At 28.7% G+C, this 23,239-nt stretch overlaps 2 protein-coding genes across 5 annotated transcripts in view; one reads left to right on the forward strand and one right to left on the reverse strand.

Annotated features, from left to right (window-relative positions):
• Mtpap (mitochondrial poly(A) polymerase) overlaps window positions 1-23,239 on the reverse strand; it is a 37,111-nt gene that overhangs the window by 2,214 nt on the left and 11,658 nt on the right. The window contains exon 4 of one of the 3 annotated variants that reach the window (XM_074241723.1): window positions 20,983-21,535. The exons of the other annotated variants lie outside the window; for them this stretch is intronic. Coding sequence (XP_074097824.1) covers window positions 21,440-21,535 — 96 coding nt within the window. The 3' untranslated portion in view covers window positions 20,983-21,439. Of the gene's footprint in view, window positions 1-20,982; window positions 21,536-23,239 lie in introns of those variants that run through there. 3 annotated transcript variants of the gene reach the window in all.
• On the forward strand, window positions 17-17,789 carry LOC141526658 (RING finger protein 207). Of its 2 annotated transcripts, XM_074241719.1 has the most exons (7): window positions 17-270; window positions 444-788; window positions 848-996; window positions 4,030-4,835; window positions 8,109-8,781; window positions 12,241-12,639; window positions 14,802-17,789. In XM_074241719.1, exons 2-7 carry the CDS (start codon window positions 592-594, stop codon window positions 15,416-15,418), a joined length of 2,841 nt encoding a protein of 946 aa, XP_074097820.1. In that variant the 5' UTR covers window positions 17-270; window positions 444-591; the 3' UTR covers window positions 15,419-17,789. The 2 variants fall into 2 exon arrangements, with proteins under 2 accessions (XP_074097820.1, XP_074097819.1); XM_074241718.1 differs by having other exon boundaries at window positions 17-788.

Consider the following 23,239-nt stretch of genomic DNA (forward strand, 5'->3'; position numbering starts at 1 on the left):
AACTGACAACAAAAAAGCATTCTATAAAGACGTTATCTGATTGGTTGAGTGTATTCCCTAGGGTATGACGTAATTCGTAACAGCGCAAGCTCGCTAATAGGGATGGGGATGGTTTGGAAGCTCTGTCATGATCGGTGGTACCACCACCTCTACCACCAGCAGTAACATCTCGAGTAGTTAGTACGTCACAATAATGTGGAGGACTGTGGGATAAAACAACAGAGCTGATTGCGGAAACGCATCATCAGTCGACGCGACTCTCTAGGGCGGGTAAATAATTTATTAATTATTAATTACCGTAACCTATTAATTTGTCAAGTTAAATGGCTTGTTGAATCTTAACTTTAGTGCTGTATTGAGTTTCATTTTGTTTGTAATGTTGTGTAGTTTGTTTAGAAGGGAAATCGATTTGAGTTTTTTTAACACGGGGAGTGTCAATGCAGGTACCGATATGCGGAGCTCGATTTTAAAATCAAGCACAAGGGTTGTCAGGTGAACAACTTTTAGAAGCATTTGGATGGTTTAGCAAACCATATAGAGTTCAGTAAGGGGTGAGTTCTGTTGAGTTAAAGCGAAGCAACGGTTCCAAGAATGGCGAACTCGGCAGATGGTATTGATGTAGATGCAACTGCTGGTCTTGGGAACACAGCACAACGGAATCCATTGACTTGTGGTGTTTGTCAGGATTATTACACTGAGCCTTGTCTACTGTCTTGTTTTCATACTCTTTGTGCGAGATGTGTTCGTGGACCTCACCTCGATTCAAAAGTTATTTGTCCTATTTGCGGGTAATTTTTTATTCATTATTTTTATAGAAAATTTTTAGTAATTTTAATCATTTTTACAGACAAATAACTCAATTAAAAGAAGGAACCCAGATGCCACCGGTTGATCAGTTGATACGTCAATTGATCGAAATAGCCAATAACGAAAATCCAGCATGTGCCAATTGTGACAAACGTGATAAATCAACAATGTATTTTTGCACCACTTGCTGTAAGTTATTTATCTGGTTGTTGATAATTGTTTTCTTTAATCAAGTGCCGCGCTAGGTTTAAGGGGATAGGGTGCAAAGGTTCCTTGCTTTTAAGTGACGTTTCAAAGGGCTTTTTAAAAGCTGCTTTATTTATAATGACACTCAAAACTCTTCCAGATGTCTCAGGGACACCTTTGTCTGTTCCATCAATTCATCGATACGCTCAGAGCTTACACACTTATATTTATCATAATCTGCTCGTAGAATACACAATCAAGATCACAGTTCTGTAAATGACAATAAGTCACAATACCTTTCAAAATTATTTTCCATTAGATGACACAATTTTATTCAATTGCTTTCAATTCAATTCAATACTCGGATTTTTTTTCAAAATAAATTTTCAACTGTTAATAATAAAATTAGAAATTTTAGTAAAAATTATTAATTTATATTTTAGTTTGAATAAATTATTCCAAATACAAAAACAAATTTTTTTTTTTCTTTACTGTGATTTGCAATCAGAATTCACGTTCTTGGTAATATAATAGTTCATTGTCCTTAAATTGGATTGTTTTGCACTGGTTGGCGATACTAAAACTTGGTTTCAATGCAGAATAAGTCTTGAAAAACATAGTAGTGTCTGACACAGGATGAAACACGATCTCAAAGTTCGGGTAGTGCCACTTCTCAACTCCACCCTAGACTTAGACTGAAAGCGTCTTGTTTCATCTCTTATCTCACAATATACTATCAAAAACAATAAATTTTTTTATCGTTTAATATTTGTTGTTAAATTAATTTTTACTTTTCTGGCTACGATAAAAATGAAAAAAATATGAAATTGAAACTAAGTATTTTATTTCAATTTTTGTGTTCAAAATTTTATCTAAAAATTGAATTTCTATTTTATATAGATAATTTTTGAAGATACGACAAAATAATAAGAATTCATTTTTATATCATATTTGATTTTAATTAATAAGGTTTTTATCAATCTTTTGAAAAATTTTTGCAATTATTTTACAAAAAGTTAATCAAACAAAAATAAGGGCGGTAAAATTTTGAATTAAAAAATTAATACGAGACAAATTATAATTTTAGGTTTAAAATAAAAAAATTACACCTTATGAACTCACGCAAATTATGTTTATAATATAACTGAAGATAATTTAAACACTAAAGACTTTTGTAATTCAGTTTTTGATTAATCGAGACAAAAAACTGGTTATCTTCAATTATAAATATTTTTATTGAACTTTTTTAATTTAGCTATAAAGTGCTATGGGTTATAAACCTACAATTCGATTCTCATTTAAAAATCTTTATAATTCTCGAAGTAATTAATATTTAAAAGATCAAAAAACTGTTTTTTTTTTAAATATGAAAAGGTACCCTTTTGAAAATCAGCTTCTCACTTATTTTAATAAATTAATAGCAATGAATGTTTAGTCATCTGCTTCTTTTAAATATTAAAATTTGAAGAATAAACTAACATAATTTATAAAAAAAGTTTAAATCGTGATATCGTTACACTTTCTTTTTATTCGTTGAGTTTTTCATGCTTTTATAGGAACAAAAATATTATGAAATTCTAAAGATTTACTTTTAACGAATTTCCACAAAGAACTGGACAAATAGAAGTTTTTTTAATTTTCAAACCAAAGAATTAATATTTTTTCAACTTTCATTGAAAAATTTAGATATACGCCAGGAAAAAAAAAAATAAATTTTTATCCAAAGAATTAGGTGATCGTAAAATTAAGCATTTCTAAAAAAAAAAATCAAATTTTAAGGCTAAAATGCTGTGAAAAATAAAAGACAAATTATTTTAGTAGGTTTCGTAGAAATCTAACTAATGCAGCGGTCCTCATGTCGGAAAAAAGCTTTAAATTCCATATGTATAAGTTGTCATAAGTTCTTTTTGAAATAACTTCAGAATGTATCGATTTTTCTCATTTCTGTGGATAAAATCTTAAAGTTTATTCATTAACTTTTAATTTCTGTACCTTTAATTTCATTTGATCTCCTTTATTATATAAATTACCTATTAAAGCTGTTGAAAATTCGCAAAAAATTTCCTTTTTTTTTGTTCTCGGTTCAATAACTTTCGAATGCCTTATGTTTTCTTATTTGTGTAGATCAGATCTTAAAGCTTATTAAATAAGCTTTAATTTCCATACCTATACATTTATTTTAGTCGTTTATTACAGAAATGATAGGATAGTTCTAATGAAATTTTACTATTGCAGTGGTTTTTTTTTATTTATTTTTTTTTTTTATTTAGAGTCGATTTTAACTGCTGTGGTCCTTCGCCGACTTTAACTGTTGGAAGTGATACGTTGGGGACGTTTTGGGTTGTGAAAATCTTAAATCTACACGGCAAGGGTCGAATATCAACCAAGATGGTTTCTAAGACCAGCTTGGGATTCGAACCCACGCCTGGCCGGTGAGCCAGTCCGAGTGTTCTATAGTCACTCGGCTAATATCACCGGTTTTTTTAAAATTTATTAATTGTTAAAATCATGACAAAATTTTTGACGTTTCAGTAAGATATACAAGTTTATTTTTTTTTTCTAATTTCTGCACAAAAAAAAAAATTAACTTGATTCAAGAGAAAAATTCTTGAACCAAGAATATAATTTTGAAGAGGGTAATTGTCTTGAATCAAGACGGAAAATTCTTGAATCAAGTAAAATTTCCTTAAATCAAGAATTTTTCTCCTCAAATCAAGAATATTAAGGTCTTCAAAAATATATACTCGATTCAAGAACATTTTTTTTTTCTGTGTGGTAATTTTTGTTACATAACATATTATATATATTTTCTGTACGTAAATGAAATCTACTTCCATTTCGGCTGCCGAATAGTCTTTTTTTTTTTTTATTAAAATTTGAAGTTTTGGAAAAATTTTTCAATGACCTGATTGATGATACCTTGGAAGAAATTAAAATGAAAAATATCCAGCATCTATTTTATGAAACTTTTTTCCTTTAATAAAAATCTTTCCGTAGCTCTGTATATTAATATATTGACATAATTATAATTCATAGGTCAAGCACTATGTACACACTGCCGTGAAAATACTCATCGCGCAAAAATGTTTTCATCACACGAAGTTGTGCACATGAGTAAATGCTCAAAAGATACTCAAAGACGTTGTCCCTCGCACGGTGATTTATTTATAATGTACAGCCAAAGTACCAAATCAATGTTATGCGCGACTTGTTTTCGTGATACACCAGCAGATGCACGAATTCATTGCGTTGACATTGATACAGCATGGCAACAGGCTAATAAAAAAATGGAGCGCGCTGCCAATTCACTTTGCGAATTGCAAGCTGGCGTACACGATAGTTTAATGGCACTGAAAAGCCAATTGGAAGAATTGAGACATAATTTAGAATCGGAAAAACGTTCACTTAATTCTTATTGCCAGGGCATGCAAGAGGCTGTTACTAAAACACATACATCTGTATCGGCGGAACTGCAACGTCAATTTGAAACAAAAGAGCGGTTGGTCCGAGGACAATTACTTAGTCTAGGCTCGGCAATACCTGTATTGCAAATGCATTTAATGTTGTGCACAGTTTTTACCAGTGGTGCCACTAAATACCAATTTTTAGAGCTTGCTCATCCCATGCTTGAGCGACTTGGACGCGTCGCACAGCTTGGACATCCGTCCAGACCACCTGTATTGGCTGGTCACTTTAAAATAAATTATAGAAATGAATTCGCACGGGCATTACAACCTTTTTTGGGACAAATAAACACTACGCAACAACAGCAGCAGCAACATCAACAGAAAGATTTGTACGAGCACACTCATCAGATTTCTAATGAACAGTCACTTCTTCAGGTGAGAAATAAAGAACATTGTTAAAGTTATAGTTGAGGTAGACGTGAAAAATCTCTGGGTATTACATTTTTTTTCTTTTGGCTTTTAACAACCCACGAATTTAATTATATTTTTACAAATTAATTTCATCAGTGCGAAGAGCTTGAAATTGAAGTATAATATTTATAATTAACTCTAGGTTTAACAAAGGAATTATTTTTTTTTTTTTGCCTAAAAATAAAAGCACGTAAACAATAATTGGATTTATTAGAAACTCGGATTAACACTGCACACTGAAAAAAAAATTCTTAAACCAAGAAGATAATTTTGAAGTGTTTCATTGTTTTGATTCAAGACCAAAAATTTTTGTATCAAGTTTGAATCAAAATTAACTTAAACCAAGAAAAATTTTTCAGTTTAAGAATTTTTTTACTCAAATCTAGAAGATGAAATTTTTCAAAAATATTTTCTTGATTCAAGTTAATTTTTTTTTCTGTGCATAAAATAATGTTAATTACTTTAAGTTGCATACAAAAGTGCGTGAGAAAGGAACAAACAATTATTACCTAATTAGTGTGTTATAACGCGCATTACTTTGTTAACGATAACAAAAATTTTAACTCTACAGAAAGTAAAAATTAAACGATTTATCATCTGCATTAAACATCAAAATAGTACAAATAACAAAGAATTATTTATTTTAGAATTTTTTCTTAATTGAGTTTCAACATTCTCTACACAGAAAAAAAAATTAACTTGAATCAAGTGAAAAATTCTTGAACCAAGAAAATAATTTTGAAAAGTTTCATTGTCTTGTATCGAGACGAAAAATTCTTGAATCAAGAAAAATTTAATTAAACCATTTTTCTATTCAAACCAAGAAAATGAAGTTCTTCAAAATTATTTACTTAATTCAAGTAAATTTTCTTTTCTGTGTATTATTTCAATTGCTTATGGAAAAAGCTACATGCTTGGATATATTGATGACGTTATTCCAGCTTTTCCACTAATTTTATATTTTCGAAAATAGCAGCGGCAAAAATCTACACATAAAAGAAAATTTACTTAAATCAACTCAATAATTTTGAACAATTTAATTTTTTTGATTTGAGTAGAAAATTCCTCAAACTAAGAAATTTTTAAGTAAATTTTACGTGATTCAAGAATTTTTCGTCTTAATTCAAGACAATAAAACTTTTCAAAATTATATTCTTGGTTAAAGAATTTTTCTCTTGATTCAAGTTCATTTTTTTTTTGTGTGGTACATTACAAATGAATATTTAAAAAAATTTATAAATATAAATAGATCAGTGTCTGAACAAATGATGTTAGTTTATGAGAATATCAAATTACAGGATATCGATGTACGATTACGTTTTCTAGTGGCTAATTAAATAAAGTCAAGTTTATCTAGTTTATTTCCGAATTCAACAGTTTTACCATTAGATTTATCTGTTAACGGGTTTGGTAAAGTGACTTGAATCACGATTTAGCAATTAATTTACGAATAAAATCGGGATCAACAACAAGTTGAGTAGTGTTTCACACAAAGGAAGCAAAATACAATTACCGGGGAGCAGTGGTACGTTTATTAGATTCAATATATCGACTAATGCGTACTGCTATTCCGGTCATCTCAAAAGTGACTGACATACTAAGACCGTGTGTCCCAATTATCTCATTTAAGTATATTTATACCGACGTAAAATGTGATCTAAACATTCCTAATTCAACAACTGTTAATATATCTGGACTTAAGTATTTGTTTGGTTTATTCGATTATCTCGGATAGCTTAACTGGTAGAGTTCCCAAATTTGTCTTTAAGGTAGCACCCTCGCCAGAGTTGTTTTCTTAGGATTTTTTTTAAATTTTGACAGATTAACGTTCATATAATTCTGCATCGATCGGCGCAATTTGAAAATTTTTGACCATCTAGTTTCAGAGATATTTAATTTCAAAGTTTGAGTTTTGAACGCTCTTATACATTACGGTATACGGGATATCCAAAATTTTACCTACAAACTTTTCTATATCTCAGAAACTTTTCTTAGGATCTTTTTAAAAAACTAGAGTAACGTTAACTAACAACTAAACAATTTTTTAAAAATAATTTCATTGATAATTACCACACAGTTTCACAGATATGTATTAATAAGTAATGAAAAATTTACCAGACTTTAACCGAGGAAAGGATACGTTAATAAAGCTATGGCAACAACGCAAGTTTTGTGAGCCGCGAAAAAAGTATGAGACGCGCATGCGCTGAAAAATTTGAAAAGTTTAATGTACGTTAGGTGTAATATTATAGTTATTAATTTTATTTATTTAAAAAAAAAAATAACAATGATTATTTTATGAAAATAAGTATTTTTCTATATTTATTAAAAATTCAAAAAAGTAAAAAATTTTAATAATATAATAATATATATTAATCTTTGATAAGTTATAAAAATAACAGTCAGATGAAATAATAAAAAATAGTAAAATTTGAAATCAGTTAATACATCAACACAAAAAATTTAACTACTGATTTTTCTGAAAAAATAAAACAATACTGTCAATTATTTTTTTTTTCAGACATTGTAATTATATTTCTGAATAAATGTTTGTAAATAAATAAATAAACGCGTGTATCAAAACAGAGATTAGTCTACAGTTGGTCTAAAATACTACTGTGTAACTACTATAAAATATCTTAACGCTCATGCAGTGTTGCCAGACTTTTCAAACGATCAGTTTCTCGTTGGTGATTGGCTAGAATAAGTACATAAATAGCAAAAAGTTTTAGGCTTGTCAATAATGACTCTCAAGTATACGTACCTTACACTCTAACATAAACTTTTGAGTTCAGAAGTCGCGAGGGTTCTACCTTAATGACAAATTTAGCAATGACTTATGGAGTGTAAGAGATTTTGATTATACGGTAAAACTGTGGGCATCATTTGTCTGCTAGCAAAAAAATAAAAATTTTATCAATTAATTTTTATTCTTAAAAAAATGAATCTCTTGTTTGCGGTATTTAATGAGCGTGCATAAATAGTAAATTTATAATAATCAATATCCCAATTAAAGCATCATATCCGATCTAAATAATGACACAAGCTTATTTCCTCAGGCAGCCAATTCCGTTCTCCTTCAGCCTATTTAGTATTTCAATAATTCGTAATCTTTTTTTGGCCATTATAACCGACGAAACTTGGTCAAGAACTTATTATATTATATCCATCGTATTCAGAATAACTTTATCAGATTCAGATAATAATAATTATTTATTTCTTCTTTACAATTCACAGACCACGAAACTAACATCTCGAATATCAAAATTGGGGTCAGACAACGGGCAATTCAGCAGCCACTGCCGCACATTTGATTCCCAACTAAAAGAATTGAATGACCAATTAATAGCTGTTAAAAATCGGATAAGCGAATTGCAACGTGATGTAACTGTGTTGAGGCGCGTCAACACACCACCGATAAGTGTGCGGTATGAACACGCTGTAAGAGATTGTCGATTACTTGAACAGGAATTGGAGCATCACCAAATTGAATTAGAACGATTGAGAAATATATTCGATGCGTTGTGGGAAGAACAGCTATGTAAAATACACATTGAGAAGGAGATATTCCATTCCCAGATGAAAGATATTCTAACATTGAAAGCCGATCTCAAACAATTGCAATCAGTATCCCAACAAATGGAACCCTTTATAAAGTCATTCTCTGCGGGAATTTCCGCCGGTGAAATGAACGCTGCTGTTGCTGATGCTGCTAGCCATCAACATTTACAAGCACTTTTGGAGCATTTTACAAGGCTGCAGATGCAAGAACCCCAACAGCAGCAACCTCAACAGCAGCAGCAGCAGCAGCAGCAACAGCAACAACAACAGCAACAGCAGCAGCAATCTTCTAAAGATTGTCGACATTCCAAGGGCTCTAATATGGCTGATAATATCTTTTATATAAAAGGTAAGAAATTTTTTTATTTTTACACTGATAAAGAAACTTTTTATTCAAGAATTATAATCTTGATCCAAGAACAAACATATTTTAAACACAACCTGTTGTCGCACTTCAAGAATTTTTTGTCTTCAATCTTATCATCTTGGCTTGAGAGACCAATATCTTCGGTCGATAATTATTCAATTTTTTATTGTAAGAATAGTGATAAGAGAAAATTTTTGACTCTTAAAGTAAAATTTGTTTAAGCAAAAAAAATTATTTTGAGTTTAAGAAATTTTCTATTTAAATGAAGACGATAAGTTCTTAAAAATTATTTTTTTGATTCAAGAATTTTGCTCTTCAGTCAAATTTACTTTTTTTTTTTGACACAAGAAATTTCACTTATTCCAACAAATTAATTCTTTTACTTTAAGAAATACGTATCTTGATCCAAGAAAATTTATTTAAGTCAAGAAGATCTTCTTGTTTTGAGAAAATTCAGCCTCTTGCTCCAAAAAATTTTGTTCTTGATAGAAGTAAATTTTCTTGCCTTGAGAAAATTTCTCTCTTGCTCCAAAAAATTAAATATAAAGATAGAACTAAATTTTCATAAATATTTTATTGATTCACATGACAAATGGGAAGATCAAATAATATTGAATCATTTTTTTTTTTTTTCATTCAATATGTATAATTGCACGCTAAAATTCCACTTTTATAATTTAGATGAAAAATATGAAAATATATCATGTAAGCAAACTATTCGTAACGTGATTGGTCAAATATATCAAAGCATAAAAATATATGCAAATCCTAAATTCATGCGTGCGCAAATTTAAATTCTAGTAATATAAAATGGGTATCAAATATTCAAGAGAAAAATTTTCTCAAGGTAAGAAAATTTTTTTCTCAGCTGAAGTAGGTGCACTGATAGAAAAACAATCTTGATTCAAGAATGTTTTTCTTCAAAATTTGAACTCTTGAAACTAAATATAGATATATTTCTTTCAAGAATTTTTGTCTCTTGGTTCAAGATAGGCGATAACATTGATTCAAGATGTTACCGACTTGTGTTAAGAATGGCTTTTTTTTGAGTCATTAATTTACTTATTTCCAAGAAATAATTTTTTTTCGGTATAACAATTAAAGACTATTTAGTTTTTGAAATATACTTTGATGAATTATGTTTGATGTCGGTACAAAGGAGATTGACTAGATTACTCTCATGAGTATACTCAAACTTTAAACATCTATACTTAATATCTAACATGGGTCATTCTCATGGCAACTTCTATTATCGTTCTTATGAACGCGATGTCAAATGGTTGCTGCACATGCGCACCAAGACTTAGCGGGAAGAAGACCGGCGAGCCCGGGGCACGAGGCCCGAGGGACGCCATGTGCGGCAGTTGTACTGGAACAGTTCCAGTGGAACTTGTGACTAGTGCAATATACCTGCGATCTCTCTGACATAGAAATTATTTCATTGAGTTTCATTGTTTACTAAAATAATTAATTATTCAAGTTTGTTAAGAATCTTCAATTCCGCTTTCAATAATTAATAATATCTTCACTTCAGTTCTTTAACATTTAATTACAATTAAAATTATTGTTATTTAATTATATTTTACAAAGGTTAATTGAATTTAATCAGTAGTAATTATTAATTTAACTTCATTTAATGTGCTTTATTTAACTAACTAGACTTAACACGCTCGCTTCGCTCGCCTTCATTCTTTTAAAAATCCCGCCACTATCTCAGTCGACAAATCAACAACCGAATAAAATAGTCACAGAAGTGACGTAAAACGATACGACATCCGGCCATCAACTTTTTAGAAGAGGATTTTAATCGTTTATCAAAATCAAATTAATATTTTCAAGAAACAAAGTGCGTTAATAATTTCATATATTTAATAATTTTGTTGAATTATTTAGAAAATAATTTGAATTGAATAGTAAATTCTCGCGTCAATTAGAAAAAATATATTCAATTACTAATTTAAACAAATATTCAAATCATTCAAATCAGAAAAATAAATCAGATCCTTAAGGATCAATTTAAATATTTTAACATTTGATCCTCTCGGATCGCTACACACTTGATCCCAGCGATCAAATTACTATTTGAAATTACAGGTCATTTCAGACCATTATAAACATACAGTCAATTCTCTTCCGATTACAAACACACGATCCTTTCTGATCATAATCACACATTATATCTTGCTATAGATTTAACGGTTGACGGTTAACCTCAATAACCTAACGGCGGCTGAGATTAATTCTCACCCCTCATTGCACACCAGTGCAATTATCATACACATTCACGTCAATACGCATATGCACACGTACATCTCTTAACTGTATCATCTTCGAGGAGTTTTTCTCTAGCAATTGCTAGAGTTTTCTCCCATTGGGGAATAAATTAATCATAATTATTTACCCCAACACCGAGTCTTTTATTTTAAATAGATAAATCCTGAACCAATTTCTAAACAATCAACTACATATAGAAGAATCACGGAAATTCTCCTTATTGGAGAGTTTGCGACAAAACAAATTATTTTAAGTTTTTTAAACGATAATGTTATTTTGGTTGGAAAATTAAATGTATCGATTGAAGATAATATAGCTCTTAAGCCAAGAAAATCTAAATCAAGACAAGAAATTCTTAAATCAAAATAATCATTTGTCTTCCAAAATAAATTCTTAGATCAAGAAAATATCTCTTGAGTCAACATAAAATTTCTAATATTTTCTAAATATTTTTGAAATGTCTTAAAATTGTCCCAAAATTGTCCTTAAATTGTCCCAAAAATGGTCAATAAATGTTTTTTCCATCAATTCCTAGACAAATTTACAGCTGTGCAAAAATAAATTTTTTTTTATTAAATCATTTAATGAACGTTTAAAATTGTAGTAAAATTGTTGTAAAATTGAAAATTATTCTGAAAATTTTCAAAAAAATACGTAAAATTGACGAAAAATTACTCAAATGCACTATTTTAAAATTTCTGTTTATTTCTAAGATGTCCCAAAATTGTCCCAAATTGTGTCACGTTTGGATGTCCTAAGCTTGGGTCATTTTTGGGACAATTTTTTTTTTACACGGGTCAGGCATCCGAAAATTCTCTTGAGCCAAGAATTTTGTTCTCCAGCCAAGAAATTTTTCTTTCTGTGTGGAATTTACCGGATAATTTACTTAAAAAATTAAAGTTGAAATAAATTATGAACATAGATTTGTTAAAATAAATTGATTCATATTTTAATGAAATAAAATCGTATCTCAATCCAAAAGAAACAAATTTGTCTGAAAACAGTAAAGCGCTTTGTTAGAGTAAAATTTTTCTCAAGAATTTTTTGCTTATTCAAGAGTTTTATTTTATTGATTGATAAAACCATATATTTCTTAAAAAATGATTATTTTCAATGTAAGTTTAAGAATTTTTTCATAAAGATCACAATTAAATTTTTTTTTTGCAGAATCAAAAGATGTGCCAAGATGCAGAACTCCCTCGGGCGGAGTAGGAGCACTCTTAGATTCCGGTGGTAATATTATTGTTTATGGTACGGCTAAATCATCAGAAGCTAAACGTGGGGTACTGAGTCAATTAATCGAAAAAGCACGAACCCGCGAAGACCGTAAGAAATCACCAGGTAGAGACAAAGAAGAAGGCGGGAGCAGAGATCGTAGTCAAAGCCGTCGGTCACGAAGGTCACCTGACAGTGGTCACAAGCCTAAAACACCACCTGGATCGTCTTCTACCAGCAAAGTTCGTTCTCTTTATCGGTCATTGAAAGGCGGCTCTGGCGACAATAATGCCGATGGTGTGGAGCAGGATAATAAAAACAGTGAAAGTCAATCTCAAAAAGATAATACTGGTAATTGTTTATTGTTATTATGATTTATGAATTAGTTCTACAGAAAAACTCAATTTTTAATTAGGATAGAAGCTCTGGGTATTGATTCTTTAATAAGACAATTAAAAGAAGTCGAAAATTTTATTATCGGCTTTAAATAATTAAAATTTAAAAGACAGAAGCAGTTTTTGTTCTTGCAATTTTCTTTTTTATAATTTTTCTTTTTCTTCAAGAAAAAAAAAAAACCGATGATTTGAAATTGTAAAAGAGAAATCTTTCTATTGATTGGATTTAGATGAATTTCATACCATTGAATGAACGGAGTGATTTTTTTCTCTTTCTTCGTATTACGTTTCACTTGTATTGTTTCTTTTGTTTGTTTTCAGCACTAGACTCGCCCTAATATTTCTATAATAGTAGACAGAACGTTATACGGATATTTTCCAGAATATTAAATAACAAAAATATTCGATTACTTGTGGTAGTTACTTTTGCAAAGTATTAAATTTATGAAATTGGTTTAAAATTGCTGATTAAATAGTCAATTAATAGAATTTGAGTAATAAATTTATTAAAAGAACTTAGAACTTCCCATAATTTTTTGCAAATTGTAACAAGCTTAAACTTAAAAAAAAAAAAAAATTAACTTGAATCAAGAAAAAATTTTTGAACCAAAAAAATTATTTTTGAAGAGTTTCATTATCTTGAATTCAGACAAATATTCTTGAATCAAGTGAAATTTACTTAAATCAAGAAAAATTGGTAATTATTTGTGGGGTCAACTCATGCTGGGCCATGTTAAAATTTTTTTTTTTTGATCAAATTGATCAATTTTTTTTTTTTTTTCAATTCTTCGTTTTTTTTATGTACTTTTCAAAAAAAATATCTAAAAAATATAAAATAGAAATTTCATTCAAAAACATGAAAGCCAAAATTTTCTTCAACTTTTAAAGGCAAAAAAGCAATCAAAATCTTTATTTTTTCCTTTCACGAAATTTACTATCATAAATGCGCTGTAAAAAGAAACAGAATAAAAAAAAATTTTTAAATGTTAATTTTTAACTTCCCTCTCATAACTTTTGAGCGGCTTGACCGATTTAATCGCGGTTGGTGTCATTCGAAAGAGCTTGACTGAACTTAGGTTTTGAATATACTTTGGACCGATTCGGACCAGTAGATTTTGAGAAATCTCAAAAAACTACAAAAAAAAATTTTTTTCAAATGTGGTTTTTTTGGAATAACTTTTAAACGGCTTGACCGATCGATTTCAAAAACTAATCAGCTCTTAACATTAAAAAACCACGTTGATCGACACCAAGCCGGTCAAAATCGGTTGATTCGTTCGTGAGTTATCGTTGACGAAAGAAATTGGAAAAAAGTGTTTTTTTCGAATGACACCAAAACTTCTGGTCTTATCAATTTGTGTTTAAAAATGTATCATAGAATTTGAAAAACTGCGTCGAATGCCGCCAATTGCGTGAAAATTGTTTCGTTCATTCAAAAGTTATTGCGGTTTGAAAATTCAAAAAATAGTGTTTTATTAAACTTCTATCAGACTTTTGAGCTCGGAGAGCTCAAAATTACATGAAAATTATATTTTTGAGCTCTTTGAGTTCAAAACCGTAATAAGCGCAATTTTGAGCGCTTAATTACGGAAGTAGCGGGAAGTTGCAGGGATGGCCTTCAGGGTCAACCGTTTTCTTAATTTTTTTTATGTATTTTTCAAAAAAATATATCAAAAACATCAAAAAAAGATAAAATAGAAATTTCATTCAAAAACATGAAAGCCAAAATTTTTTTCAACTTTTAAGGGAAAAAAAGGTATCATCGAAATCTTTATTTTTTCCTTTCACGACATTTTTTATCATAAATACGCTGTAAAAAAAAGCAGAATAAAAAAAAATGAAAAAATGTTATTTTTTCATTTAGTTATGGCCCAAAATGGGGCTGATCTTCCTTGTAAATAGTTACCGAAAAATTTCATAGTTAAAAAAATTTTTCTTTTCAAATCAAGTAGATAAAGTTCTTTAAAATAATTTACTTGATTCAAGTTAATTTTTTTTTCTAAATACACAATGCAAAGAATTTAATTTAAATAATGATAACTTTCTAAAAATTAAAAAAATATTAATTTAATTTTTATGATTAATGCAATTTTTTTTTTCAATTTTCATTTAAAAAAGGAGCAACTGAAGAAAGTGAATATCAACGAATATCAGAAGCATCAACCCTAGGGGACGTTAAAAAATCGCGAGTTCAAGCCCAAATTCACGCAGCACCAGAAGAACCAACAATAGGAACAGGAAAAGCGAATGAGCAGCGTCAAAAAAGCGTAAGAGTGTATCCAGCAAGTGATTCTGAGGACGTTTTTTACTCGAGTGAAAAAACCGCTGATGGCAGAAGAAAAAGACGAGCGAGCTGTGACAGTCTGAGCACCACAGGATCTGGCGGTAGCAGGAGATCAAGTCTGACTGACGGTGCGTTAATCGGTAAAGATCCACGAAAAACACTGCTAGTGCTAATAGGACCAACAGCTAAATCTACACCAAGTCTTGTTTCGAAACAACGATCATGGGAAACGTTCCCACGACCTAAAAGTAAACGATCCGCAGCTCATTCTGCAATTATCGCTGCTGCTGAAGCAAACGCGACTGGTCTTGGGCCTCTGAAAAAAGCTGACAGTTTAGAAGGCCACGAGGAAGCGGTAAGGACTCTTGTTGCTGCAGTCCAAGAAACTAGAAATCAGAGGCATTATCATGCTCATCATCATCGGCATCATCGTAAAAGTAAAACTAATTAATTAATATTTATATACTGTTATTTATTATTTTATAACAGTATATATTGTTGTATAATTTGGATTTGAATTTTGATAAGTCTTTTTTGAGGTATAGTTATTTATTATATATATACATATATATATATTTAATATTTGATAGTGAAGTAATTTATTACTCATCCATGCCAATATTGAGTAAGCATTGTTCTTGTTTAGTTTATGAAAGTTACATTTTTAAAGTTAAATATACACATTTTTATAGTTTAAGGGGCACAACTAGTGTGACAGCCTAAAAAAAGCGATTTTTGGGAATTAAATTAAAAAAAAACTCCTGTATGGATTGTTTTAAAATTTTAAGGGTATACTAATACATATTTTGAGAATATGCAGTAAAATTTTTGAAGAAAAAAATTAAATATTTTGGAGTTACACGCGATCTCCGAGGGCACTAAAAAAAAAAAAATATTACTATATCAATTGTTTTAAAATCTTATTTTATTTATTTACTAGCTGTTACCCGCCCGCTCCGCTGGGCACTTTATAGAATTGTAGTTTTAGATCTAGACTTGAAATTCAATTGGAGTATTATTTTGACTTGCACAGGCTCCTCATTCCATCGAATCGGAAGTAGAATTTATTGAAATCCGTATTGAGAAGATCTCTACATGACAAACAAGAGATCCTTACCAAATTTGCAGCTTTTTGAAGCTATATTTTAAAAATTAAGATTTTTTATTGTTAACACCCATCCCCGCGATCTTTATTGGAGGTGATTCGGTGTAAAATCCGTTCTTAGATCATTTTTGTATCACATGTAGACGACTTCTATTAAATTTGGAGTCTATAAGAGCTATAGCTTGGAAATTAAAAATTTTCATTGTTAATACCTACCCCCGCAACTCTCTGTGGGGCGAGATATCGTAAAATTCATTGATAGATTATTTCTACATCTCTTACAGAAGGTTCCTACCAAATTTGAAGTCGATAGGAGCTATAATTTAAAAACGGGAATTTTTCATTGTTAACGCTCCCACAACCCCCCTTGTGGGTGGAATTTTGTAAAATCCGTTCTTAGCTGACCTCTACTCGGCGGAAGGAATATTCCTGCCAAATTTCAAGTCTCTAGATCTTATAGTTCCAGAGATATCGTGATGAGTGACTATATCTATAGAAAATCTCCTATATAAATATATATATAGATATAATAATGAAGTTAGCGGTCAGCTGTCAATTTTAAAAATTTTTTTAACAAATTAATTACAGTAAAAAAATGCTTCTAAAAATTTTCACTTGTGAAACTTTTTAATTAAATTTTTTTTTAATAATTCAATTGCTAAAAAATTTTTAATTTCTGTCAACTTCAGTGTTATATTTATACATATTTTGAGATTACACAATAAAATTTTTGAAGAAAAAAATTAAATATTTTAGGAGTTACACGCGATCTCCGACGGCGCGCTAAAAAAAAGGTCCTCCACTGTTGGAGTGATCCCGGCCTTCTCCGTGGATGAAACGTAGAAAAAAAAATTTTGGTTCAATTAGAAGATATTGTCCGTACAATGACCCTCGGTCAAAAAAAAATATCAAAAATTGACGAATTGGCGGCGTTTTTTAAAAAAAAAAAAAAGTTGAATTTTACTCAAAATTTTGGTTATTTTTGGCCTGCCAAAATTCGATTTTTGATCAGATAAAAAAACTGAAGGGTCATTGTATGGAGAACTATATACAGAATATGGAGAAAAAAATTTGGTCAGATCATTTGTCTCCGAGTAATTACTCCAGCAAATTTAAAAATGCGTTTAAAAATAAAATGATCCTATCCTAACTGCCGAGCGGTTACTTTTTAAATGGCTGTAACTCAAAAACTATTTGAGATATCGATTTAAAATTTTGGTATGTTATTTTTTAAGGTACAACCTATCGAAATATGAAAAAAAATCGATTTTTTTTTAAATTTCACACTAGTTGTGCTCCTTAATAAGTTATTTTTTTTAACGAAACTTGTTTTCGGAGGGAAATGGGCAGTCATTAGAAGTTTTGCTTTCATAAATTTCATGTTGCAGCAGCTTATTGAAAGGATTTAAGGCAGAAATTCACCGTTGAGCTTAAAAAAATATTATTTTTTAAATGTTTTACTTTTAAGTATTCGCTATGTCTATAAGCAACAAAAAAAGCATTTTCTGAGCTCGTGCCCATTTCAGTCCAATTTGAAATTTAGATTAATTTCGAAGAATTATGTATTATACAAAAAATAATTTATCAATTAGATAAAAAAATTTTACATGAATATTAACATTTATTTATTAATGAAAAAAAGCTGTAGACGCTCAAAAATAAACCGGCAGTGCCAGTTGATTATAATTTTTATCCTTGTTATTTTTAATATTGTACATTGTTACTTTTCTTCCCAAATATTACCATTCATTGCATTATAAATGTTCTCAATGGTTAATAATATAAATTATTATAATTATAAGAATAATTATTGAAACACACGCAGATATTAAATAATTATTTATAATGATATTAAATAATTGAAATAATATATGAAGCACTTTTAGGAGCCTTTATTAGAATATTAGAAAAAAAAGTGAATAGTATTAATTATAATTGAATGGGGCAAATTAATGAAAAATATTAGTTGATTTTAATTTTTAATTAAGAAATAAAAAAAAATTTACGATAAGGACGTTATATAAAATTGTTTAAAAAAAACGCAAAGGCAAATTTTTCCTCCTTGCTATTTGTAAAATAATTTTATATTTAAGGTAGAACTCTCGCGATTTTCGTAGTCAAAAGTTTATGTTAGAGTGTACGGTACATATACTTGAGTCATTATTGACAAGCCTAAAACTTTTTGCTATTTATGTACTTATTCTAGCCAATCACCAACGAGAAACTGATCGTTTGAAAAGTCTGGCAACACTGCATAAGCGTTAAGATATTTTATAGTAGTTACACAGTAGTATTTTGGACCAACTGTAGACTAATCTCTGTTTTGATACACGCGTTTATTTATTTATTTACAAACATTTATTCAGAAATATAATTACAATGTCTGAAAAAAAAAATAATTGACAGTATTGTTTTATTTTTTCAGAAAAATCAGTAATTAAATTTTTTGTGTTGATGTATTAACTGATTTCAAATTTTACTATTTTTTATTATTTCATCTGACTATTATTTTTATAACTTATCAAAGATTAATATATATTATTATATTAAAATTTTTAACTTTTTTGAATTTTTAATAAATATAGAAAAATACTTATTTTCATAAAATAATCATTGTTATTTTTTTTTTAAATAAATAAAATTAATAACTATAATATTACACCTAACGTACATTAAACTTTTCAAATTTTTTAGCGCATGCGCATCTCATACTTTTTTCGCGGCTCACAAAACTTGCGTTGTTACCATAGTTTTATTAACGTATCCTTTTCTCGGTTAAAATCTGGTAAATTTTTCATTACTTATTAATAAATATCTCTGAAACTGTGTGGTAATTATCAATGAAATTATTTTTAAAAAATTGTTTAGTTGTTAGTTAACATTACTCTAGTTTTTTAAAAAGATCCTAAGAAAAGTTTCTGAGATATAAAAATGTTTGTAGGTAAACTTTTGGATATCCCGTATACCGTAATGTATAAGAACGTTCAAAACTCAAACTTTGAAATTAACTATCTCTGAAACTAGATGGTCAAAATTTTTCAAATTGCGCCGATCGATGCAGAATTATATGAACATTAATCTGTCAAAATTTTAAAAAAATCCTAAGAAAACGACTCTGGTGAGGGTACTACCTTAAATTATTTTATTTACAAGTTTATATTTGTATTACTTGTTACGAAACTGTTATTATTTAGCAAGTTTGAGGATAAATTTATCTTTACATTTCAGAAATTCAAAAAGTTGATGTATATTATCAAAATTTTAATAAATTTATTAATCAAATTAGTTAATAAATATTGAATATTGTTAAAAAGTATATATTAAATAAAATTAATAATAATTATAAATATAATAATCAATGTAAGATTATTTGTATTAGAAAACAACACTGCCAGTTGCCATGGTATTACGAATTTAAACAATAAATAAATAAATAAATTCAATTTTATGGACGATAAATTACGTATAGAATAAATGTACGCATTTTAGAGCTCTTGAGCGATGAAAATGATGCAAAAAGCGGACAATTTCTTTGACGAATTTTAACGATAAATTTATTTTGATTTTAAATTTATTATCGCCGATATAAATTAATTAAGGGATTTTTTTTCTCGTTGTATATAATAAAAAAAAATTTTTTTTAGTGTCATTTTTTTTCAAACTTTAAAAAATAATTTTTATGTGAGTTTTATTATGTATAAATCTATTTAAAATTTTTCTACGATGTATTATCTGATTTTTGACATTTTCTTTGTAATTCAAGAGTTCTTGTATATAAATAAAATAAATAATGATCAAAAATGAAGAATTTTTAGTGAAATAAAAATTTTTTGTTAATAAATAATTAATTTCAATAAAATTGAGTCGATTTAAATACAAAAAACATATTTCTTTTAACAAAAATAATAATTAATTTTCTTCTCAGAATAATTCTAGTACGCTCACTACAAGGACTATAAATATACATACTATGAATCATGAATGTTATAAAATAAGTGATTAATCACCGAATAATGGCCGAAAAGTAATTAACTAAATAAAAATTATGGATAATTAACGAAAACAAATAAAATTTTGAATTCAGTAATGTTATAAATAAATATAAATATAAATACCACACAAGTGGACAAAATTTACGTATCAAAAGATGTATACTTGGTATATAAATGGATTAAAAGTTGCAAATTGAAAGAATAATTATAATTAATTAATTGAATAAGTTAATAGTAATAAATCAAATTATATAAAAAAAAATTTTTATTTATAATTGTGTTTAATTTTTTTTATCTACTATTTATTTTACAAAAGTTATTACACTTCAACTTATTATTTATAGATTAATTATGTACATTTTATTAACAAGAAAAGAAAATTATAAACTTCAAATAGTTCAAACATTTTTAAAGCAGAAGTGAAATATGTAATTCACATTTTTAACTTCACATTTTATCAATTTATGAAGAAAAATGAGTGAGATTTAAGTCCAGATTTTTAGCTCAATACAAAAATTATTTGTTACTAAAAATTAAAAAGTATTTCTATAAATATCATACAATATTACATATTTTTTTTTTGTATCGTTAATTTAAAAACAAAATTTTTTTTTTTTTCAACTGTAACTTCAGTTTATGTAAATGAATTGCCTAATACAGAAATATAAAAAAAAAATCGTTTTATTTAGAATAAAAACGTCATTAAATTCTAAAGGGTAAAAATTATCTGTTGAACATTTTTATAAAATACTTAGAGTCTTTTTATTGACTTTTAATCAAAATTTAAATGAAAAATTTTAGAAATAAATATTATAATTTATCGGAGCATAATTATTTTACTAAAAAATTTTAAGAAAATAAAAATTACTTTTTCTTAAAATTTTTTTTATTTGAAAAATTTCATTTGGGTTCTTGACGTCGTTTTTGATTTTTGAAAAATTTATTATGATTATTATTATTATTAATTTTACTACTATCATTATCGATTTGGTTTACATCATTACTGGTGTTATTATTATTATTATTATTATGACTTCTATCTTTTGTATTTTGTGAGGAAGTGAATTAATTTAACACAATATTTATGTTGAATAATCAAAACGAATCTTTATTTAACTTCTAAATAATCAATAAATGATAATATGTTATCTGGAATAATTAATAATATTGTAATAATACAAAGTAGAACGTAAAAGAAATAATTATTAATGTAGTAGCACGTGGTAGCACGTAATACCGCCAAGAGTACAATACATAAAGTGAAAGTATAAAGAATGCAGGGGAGAGGAGTCGTATGTGCCGTCAAGCAGCGCGTAGACCGACGCCAACTCACTAGCGATAATAATAATAGTGTAGATATATAAAAATAATAAGCCTAAGCGGACTTGGATAAATCTTGACTTCTTAACACTCCCTCCATTTTCCCACGTCCAGCTTCCACTGCGCTACTTCTTACTATCAACAGAGTTTTCTGTAACATAGTGAAAATATAATTATCATTAATTCTAACAATTTTATGAACTTCTAATTATTCTAGTCCAAAAGTCTATCTCTTAAATATCTAAATGGTTCTGCAGGTAATGGTTTTGTAAGTATATCTGCTAGGTTCTCTTTCGTAGATATCCAACAAACTCTTATTCTATTTTCATTAACGCATTGTTTAATGAAATCATCATGGGTTTTTGCCATGTGCTTTCTATTACCTGTTTTCTCTCTTTCTAGTAATTCTAATTTCATTTCATTTACACTATTATTGAACATCTTAAGTTTATGACTACCATCTTTTTTTGTACAGTCATTTGCTAACTTGTTATCACACCAAATAGTCGTAGGAAATAGTGTTTTTCCAATAATAAATCTAATCGCTTTATCCAGAAATATTATCTCTTGACAGGCATCACTCATTGCCAAATATTCAGCTTGACAAGTCGAAAGCGTAACGTAATTTTGTTTGTGACTTCTCCATGCTATTATGTCACCAAACAGTCTAATAATGTATCCACCTGATGAAGTTGAGTCATCATTGTCTCTAAAACTAGCATCGGAAAAAGCTTCTAGTTCATCTGAGTTACCTGTGTATTTTAGGCTTAAATTTACAGTACCCTTTAAGTATCTCAGAATTCTTTTAACATCTTTCCAGTCATCCTTGTTGGCATCTAATTGTTTTCTAGCTAAGTAATATACAGCAAAAGCAATATCTGGTCTAGTTCCATTTGCTAAGTACATAAGACTTCCAATTGCCTCTCTGTATGGAGCTTTTCTAGTTGTTGATGATTGTTCACATTTGGACGATCCTGATTCTTCTAGTTTTCTTCTTTTGCATCTATTTTCAGTTTGTCTAGTAATCATTGGGGTGTTTTGAGGATTACAATCTGTCATCTTGAATCTATCTAAAATGCTTTCAATATAATTACTTTGCTTTAATACAATGTATTTCTCTTGTCTATTTCTCTCTATTTCAATTCCAAGAAACTTCCTGGGTTCACCAAGAATTTTCATCTCAAAATTCTTGCATAAGTGATTTCCAACTTCATCTAATTTTGTTTTATCATTACTAGCGGCTAAAATGTCATCTACATAAATTAGCAACACAACTATGATTCCATTTTTCCTCCAAGTATACAAACATGGTTCGTGTAAATCGTTTTCGAGACCAATTTCTTTTACCACTTGATTAAATCTAATGTTCCACTTCTTTGGACTTACTTTTAATCCATACAAAGATTTCTTTAATTTAAGTATCTTTGTTTGTTTTGTCTTTTCATCTACATCTAGACCTTCTGGTATCTTCATATAAATATCTTCATCTAAATTTCCATAAAGGAATGCTGTTTTCACATCATATTGACAGATTTCTAGATCATATTTATTTACTATTAAGAGTAATGCTCGTATGAGTGATAGTCTAGATACTGGCGAGTATGTATCTTTTAAATCATAGTCATTCTTGTCTTTGAAACCTCGACATACTAGTCGTGCTTTATAAAGTACATCTTTATTTACTTCTACTTTCTTTTTAAATACCCATCTTGAATCAATGATGTTTAATTTTCTTTCAGTTTTACTTGCTTCTTCCAAATCTACGAATTCCCAGACGTCATTTTTAGTTATAGAATCCAGTTCATCCTTGATAGCTCTCATCCATTGACATCTTTCACTTTGAATTGCTTGCCTC

The sequence above is a fragment of the Cotesia typhae genome, unplaced genomic scaffold (genome assembly GCF_013202065.1).
Source record: "Cotesia typhae breed Kobodo isofemale line unplaced genomic scaffold, CoteBio_Ctyphae contig_36, whole genome shotgun sequence".
Lineage (NCBI taxonomy): Eukaryota > Metazoa > Arthropoda > Insecta > Hymenoptera > Braconidae > Cotesia > Cotesia typhae.